The sequence below is a fragment of the Ranitomeya variabilis genome, chromosome 4 (assembly GCF_051348905.1).
Source record: "Ranitomeya variabilis isolate aRanVar5 chromosome 4, aRanVar5.hap1, whole genome shotgun sequence".
In the NCBI taxonomy this organism is placed as follows: Eukaryota; Metazoa; Chordata; class Amphibia; order Anura; family Dendrobatidae; genus Ranitomeya; species Ranitomeya variabilis.
Window position 1 is genome coordinate 392500253 of NC_135235.1, and position 7307 is coordinate 392507559.

The following is a 7307-nucleotide window of genomic DNA, read 5'->3' on the forward strand; positions in this document are numbered from 1 at the left end:
TCAGTCCCATTTTTTTTTTTTCACAGACCCATACACCTGCATTGCTGATTTTGTTCAGACACTCAGATCAAAATCGAATATGTCTCCAATATTTTCCACACACTACTTAGTCTTAGAAAAAAATGGGACATGAGCACAGCCCCATAGAATATCATAGGTACAAGTGGTATATGTGAAAACCATGGACAAGTAAAAGAAGAGCCCCACCGTGATCTGCTTCAGCAACTCTCCTACAGCACACTAAATAGAACACATTTTCACCACTAGGATCAGGGCAATAAGTATTTTAGCACACATCCCTTTATGCCTTTCCAGCATTGTATAATGTGTGAATACCCTCATGTACATACATCAGCTTATGCATATAAATACCTTAGAATTTTGTATGCATTTTCTCCATAAAAGAAAACCCAACACAAACCATTCCTCTATTCTTCTCGCACAGCCTTACTTCCATTTTTATTTTAACTATTTTGAATAGGCTAAACAAAGCCTGCCGTGCTTACATTAGGTTTTAGAATTGACAACTATGTGCTATCTATTTTTGGGATTGTCCAAAGTTCCACCCATCTTAACAGTGTCAATGAATAAAATTGTGTGTCCCTGATAAAGAAAGCATCACAACAAATGACCAGGTTCAAAGAACTGACTGCCTTTGTGATGTAAAAGCATTCTTGATATTAATTTACCAGTCTTCATCTGGTCTTGATCCGGCTCTCGTCACTTAGAAGCCATTCTACAATTTATCTTCCCTGTGAAGTCGCTCATGTTTACCTAGAGAAGACTTGTCACTGTAACATTTTCCACAGTATGAACAAACATATGGCTTCTCCCCAGTATGAATCCTCTGATGGATGACTAGTGATGATTTGTCACTGTAATTTTTGCCACATTCCAAACATAAAAACTCCTTCACTCCTGTGTGAGAACGGTAATGCTTTACCAAGTTCCTTTTCTCGCTAAAACGTCGCCCACATTCGGTACAGGTGTACTGATTCTTCTGTGAGTGAATGTTCAGATGTTTCGTTAGAGAGGACTTATAGGTGTAGCATTTACCACAATGGGAACAAACATATGGCTTCTCCCCTGTGTGTATTCTCTGATGAATGATGAGGGACAGCTTATTGCTCAAATCTTTACCACATTCAGAACAACGAAATTGTTTCTCGCTCAAGTGGGTTCGTTGGTGCCTAGAAAGCTTTCCACTCTCTGCAAAACATTTTCCACATTCAGAACATTCAAATGGCCGCTCACCAGTGTGAGTCCTTCCATGTCTCACTAGTTTTCCTTTGACTGTAAACCGTTTTCCACACTGGGTACATTCATAAGGCTTTTCACCCGTGTGGGTTCTTTGATGCACCACAAGTTGTTCATTGTTTTGGAAACATTTGCCACACTCTGAACACTCATATGGTTTCTCTCCTCTGTAAATTCGTTGATGTATAGCTAGTTGGGTATTACCTGGAACATGCTTTCCACAATCTGAGCATTTTTCACCTCGGTGAGTTCTTTGATGCCTGGCCAGCTTGCCTTTCTCAGCAAACGGTCTACCACACTCCAAGCAGGCATATGGCCTCTCACCAGTGTGAATTCGTTCATGCCGGACTAACTTTCCCCTCTCAGAGAACCTCTTTCCACAAAAACTGCACTTAAATGACTTTTCTCTAATGTGGCTTCTTTGATGGACAAGTAGTTGGCAATTTGTCTGGAAATTTTTACCACATTCTGGACATTCACAGTGGCTTGGAGGCTGGATGTCTTCAGATTCATAATTGTGAAACACTTTCTGTTTCACATGATGTCGCTGATGTTTTCCCAGAGCTGTGATATCATTAAAACTTCTTCCACATTCAACACATATAAATTCACAGTCTTCGTTCATTCCACTCTGCTTACTGAGAGCGATAACAGAGTTTTCCTGCTTGACTTCATTCCTCCGAAAATTTGAAGAAACTGTATTATTTCTAGGCACAATTAAGTTCTGTTCCGTTGTATATTTTTCAGTGAATGAATCCGGTTCCTCCTTTATGTGAGAACATACAGTTGAAATAGCGTTATTTGACGCTTCTCTAAAATCAGATTCCTCCTTAACATTAGCCGGTAAATATTCGTGTGTATGATCTATTGATTTATTACTACAGTGGACAGATATAATTCTTCCATCATGAGAGACTGGCTCCTCTTTCATTTCAACGGGGTCCTGTTCTACATGATGCAAAGGTTTAGAAAGGTCAGCATTGATGAGACTTCCATCATGACTTGGGTCCGATTCTTCCTTCATATGAGAAGACAGATCTGGCCTGTAATCAGCGGGGGTACAACTGTCAGCATTAATGGAATTCTCTATGTCATATACAGCATGTTCCTCCTTGATATCAGTAGATGAATCTTGTGTATGATCTTTGGGTGTGTAGACAGCATTGTCCTCGAGTTGTTGAATATCACATGAGGTAGGTTCCTCCTTCATGTCAGCAGGTTCACCTCGCCATTTACTTTCTGTGATTGCATATTCAGCAGTGTCAGTAGGGTTACTTGCATCGCATGAGGCTGGTTCCCCCTTGATAAATACAGATGAACATTGCCTTGGATCATTTACCAATATAGCCACGTTGGATTCTGTGACATTGTGATCTTTAAATAAAGCGACCTGCTTGGTCACCATCCTCACAGAGCTTTGCATCCTATTTGGGTGTATTCTAAGATTTTCCATTTACAGAAAAACACCAGTAGTTGGGCGAGATGATGAAGTACCCTCATGATGGGATTCCAGTGTTGAATACATCTGTCAGGGTAAAAAAAATGCATTAATTCAATATTAAGTTATATGAACTTCTTCATCTTCCCCCGACCCTTACTTTGGACAATTATTTTGTGAACATTTAAGCCACCAGTGCTTTTAGCTTAGTAAATCTCTGACCTAGCATTCATGAAAAACTGGCAGGAACTGTGGAGAGAACATCGGAGCTACTGGTGTCCACATCGCTCTCACTGAAAGGTGCCGGAACCAATAGGCCAACCATAAATGCACTGTGAGTCAATATCAACTGTTAATATTCACTGAAAATTGTTGCAGTGCTCACTTTTATCATTTCAGCCCAAGCTCTATATTATCACATGTACCCTTTCCTCCTCGAGCCCAAATCAGGAATGCCCTGGAAAGAATAGAGCAACTACAATGTAGGTGAACGGAATGATGCCAGGCCTATGAGTAGGTTCATAGACAATGTACAGATTGACGCACAATACTACAGGCTTAAGAACACAGCACGTTGGCAACATTCATTTACAAAAAGGTCTAGCTTTGGCATAAGAATAAGGCTATGTTTCCACAATTCGGATGTAGCAGCGCTTTGGACACAATGTATTGTTCGCTGCGTCCAAAGTGTTGCCGTCTATTGAACACAGGTAAATCCACACGTGATTACTGAACCGTATAGCTACACCGCGTCCAGTACATTCCGTTGGTGAAATTTCTGTTGCAGAGTCTAGCGTCACTGCAAGAGAAATTGACATGCTGCGGTTTTAAAGACCCTCCGCATGTCCATCTCTGCAGGTGATCCGTAGGCGTCTATGCACACATAGTGGACATGGGATTTCTAGAAATCCAATCCATGTTGCTGTAACATCTAGTAACTGTGGGTTTGATGCTACATAAATACGCAGCGTCCAACCTGCAGCAATTCATGATCGTGGGCACGTACCCTAAAAGGAAAATTGGGGCGGATGCCATTTTATCAAATGTAGTTCAGAGTATGTGCTCTAGTCTCTATTTTGTCCTTACACTTTTTTATAGAAGGAAACTACAAGGGAATCCTTGAGCATATCCATTAATTACATACTGAGGAGGATGCTGAAAGGTTATTCATCATTTTCAGAAGGCTTGGGGGATGTGGAGGGGGGACCCAGTACACTAAGCTAGACCAGAGACAGCCCTTTTAATCGTGTCTATGCAATTTGGAGAGATAGCTTTCTCGACTCCTCCATACAAGACTGCTTGGCTTTGTCGCAAGCTTATGTGTTTTCAGTGGGACAGCGGAGTGAGCAGTGGCAGACATGACTGGCGGTCACTTATCTTCCAGGAAAACAAAAGGATTAGGCTGATCTTTCCCCAGACAAGTTCTGCTCAGGGAATATCAGAATAATCCCCCATACATAATACATAGTCAGTTCTGTCGACTTTAAATGTGTCAAGTGGTCTTTGTGATGCATTTTCATCCTCGCCTTCCGAGAGTCACGTCTCTTTTTATGTCGACATAGCCATTTGAGTGGCTGATTTTTTGAGGAATGAGTTGCCTTCTTCAATGGCATTATTTGATTTTACTTATAATATGATGATTAATATTTAATAATTGTTTCATGGGAGAATGAGAAGGAAAGCAACAACTTGGCAGGTTTTCTTAATGCATATCATTGCTCCCGTTCGCTTCCAAGCTCCTAGAGCATCATGTCCATGCTCAAATTTCCTCCCACCTCTCATCTAACTCTCTCCTTGACAACCTCCAATCTGGCTTCCGCCCCCACCACTCCACCGAAACTGCCCTGACCAAAATTACTAATGACTTACTCACAGCCAAAGCTAACAGACAGTTCTCCATCCTCCTCCTTCTCGACCTGTCCTCTGCCTTTGACACAGTCGACCACTGCCTACTGCTACAGATTCTTTCTTCCCTTGGCATCAAAGACCTTGCCTTGTCCTGGATTGTCTCATACCTTTCCGACCGCACATTTACCGTTTCCCACTCTCATACTACATCCTCATCCCGCCCTCTCTCTGTTGGAGTCCCTCAAGGCTCTGTCCTGGGGCCCCTACTTTTTTCCATCTATAGCCTTGGCCTAGGACAACTCAAAGTCCTATGGCTTCCAGTACCACCTGTATGCGGACGACACTCAGATCTACCCCTCGGGCCCAGATGTCACCTCTCTGCTGTCCAGAATCACGGAGTGTCTATCAGCCATATCCTCCTTCTTCACCTCTTGCTTCCTAAAACTCAATGTAGACAAAACCGAACTCATCATCTTTCCACCCTACCGATCTATTATGGTAAACGGCATCACACTCGCTCCTGCACCTGAAATCCGCTGCCTACGAGTAATTGTCGACTCTGCCCTGTCCTTTAAACCGCACTTCCAAACTCTTGCCACCGCCTGTCGCCTCCAACTCAAAAATATTTCCAGAATCCATCCCTTCCTCAGCCCTCAATCTACTAAAACTCCTGTGCATGCTCTCATCATCTCCCGCCTCAACTACTGCAACACCCTCCTCTGTGGCCTCCCTGCTAACTCTCTTGCATCGATCCAGTCTGTCCTCAACTCTGCAGCCTGACTAATCCACCTCTCTCCTCCCTACTCCCTTGCTTCTCCCCTCTGCAAATCCCTCCACTGGCTCCCAATTCCCCAACAAATCCAGTTCAAACTACTAACACTGACCTACAAAGCCATCCACAACCTGTCCCCTCCCTATATCTCTGAACTAATCTACGATCCTCCCAAGACCTCCTGCTCTCCTCCACACTTATTCGTTCCTCACACAACCGCCTCCAAGATTTCTCCCGAATATCCCCCATCCTCTGGAATTCCACGCCTCAACACATCCAATTATCCACCACCCTCGGATCCTTCAGACAGAACCTGAAAACCCATCTCTTCAGGAAAGCCTACAGCCTGCAATAACCATTCTGCCGCCTCACCACCACCGGAGCTGCCACCTCACCACCACCGGAGCTGCTGCACCCCCGACCTTCTGTCTCTTCCCCATTATCCCATAGAATGTAAGTCCACAAGCACAGGGTCCTCTCCCCTCTGTATCAGTCTGTCATTGTAAATTTGTTTACTGTAAATGATATCTATAATTCTGTATGTAACCTTCTTATGTACAGCACCATGGAATTAATGGCGCTATATAAATAAATTATAATAATTCATTATGTGGAAAAACCAGTGTATTAAAGGGATTGTTCAATGAAAAGAAATTGTCACCTAGCCACAGAATATGTCATAGTTTGTTGATTAGTGAGGGTCTGGCCGATGGGACCCACACCGATCAGTAGCGTGTAAGCACAACCATTCATTCCCTAGGGGCTGCCGAACACTGGGCTCGAATACGCTTTTTCATCCTGGACTTTGCAAAAAACAAAATCTTTTAGCACCCTCGCCTGCCCCAAACCGTGACCGTGTAACCCTTTATATGATGAGCCCGCTGAGCCCTTTACGACTCCAAAGTGATGCGTCAGCAGCCAGAAGCCGCGTTTGAAGCTCACTCTGGAAGGGCATTGGGAAGAGAATTTGCACTCACAAATGTATTTGCTACACTAGCGCCCTCCCCTGGCTGACCAACAGGTCAGCGACCATGTACCTGAGCAATGACCTGTCCGTCAGCCGGAGGGGGGCGCCGCTAACTAAGCAGCTGTACTGCAGATCTCCTACAATCCTCATGGGGGCTTGAACTGGCGACCTCTTGGTTTCTTACATAGACTATACAGTAACTAACAAGTGCTCCGATGAAGCCGGCAGTAGGATGAGCACCATGGCAGCCCACCACTTACATGTGTGATTTCCGGAGTTCCCAGGGATCGGGGCAGGTGCTGGCTGGGTAACACGGGCGGCATCAGCCCCACACAGGGAGCAGTGCGCAGAATCTGACACCAGAGTCCCAGCATTCCCAGCGCTGCGCACTGTGGAGCCCTGAGAGGGGCGGAGCTTACCTGTCCAGGACACGCCCCTGCCTCTTCTCCGGACCGACACGTTATGGGGCCAGTGGGAATATGGCCGGCCGTCCTCCCTATAGTTCAGCTACTTAGTAGTTGTGTGCAGGGCCGCTGAGGACACAGGGACGCCGGGGCCTCCCGGCCATAGCTGCTCCATGGGAACTGCTGGGTGCGCGTCTTCTGTGCAGCGGCTTGTGGCTAGTAGTGGAAAGGACCTTAGATGATGTCAGACATGTGATCAGTCACGTGTCCGGGAAGTGGACGGCGCGAGGAGGAGGACGTACCTTCTGGGCTCTTCCCCGGGGAACTGGCTAGAAAGGATGGGCTCCAGGGAGGATCGTGCACTCCAGAGTCCGGGGAGCTAAAGGACCTTTGACGATGTCATAATCATGTGATGAGTCACGTGCAGAAAACTCTAGACTATTAATTTAGACTATTAGCGAAAGGACCTTTCATGATGTCACTATCATATGAAGTCTTGTCTCCCCCTGCCGACTACAATGAGAACTGCAGTTCAGTATTATAAGTGCTGCTCCTTTTTTTACTTTTTATCCCCCATAGTTACCCTCCCATTGTCTGTGCTTGACTCACCACAGTAGTCTC

General features: G+C 45.0%; 1 protein-coding gene across 3 annotated transcripts; it reads right to left on the bottom strand.

Annotated features, from left to right (window-relative positions):
• Positions 1 to 320: 320 nt before the first annotated feature.
• On the bottom strand, positions 321 to 7106 carry LOC143767149 (uncharacterized). Of its 3 annotated transcripts, none has more exons than XM_077255191.1 (2): positions 6702 to 7105; positions 321 to 2782 (listed from the first exon to the last, which is right to left on the bottom strand). In XM_077255191.1, exon 2 carries the CDS (start codon positions 2708 to 2710, stop codon positions 737 to 739), a length of 1974 nt encoding a protein of 657 aa, XP_077111306.1. In that variant the 5' UTR covers positions 2711 to 2782; positions 6702 to 7105; the 3' UTR covers positions 321 to 736. The 3 variants fall into 3 exon arrangements, with proteins under 3 accessions (XP_077111306.1, XP_077111305.1, XP_077111304.1); XM_077255190.1 differs by having other exon boundaries at positions 322 to 2782; positions 6989 to 7106; XM_077255189.1 differs by lacking the exon at positions 6702 to 7105 and adding an exon at positions 6543 to 6688 and having other exon boundaries at positions 322 to 2782.
• Between the last annotated feature and the right edge of the window lie 201 nt (positions 7107 to 7307).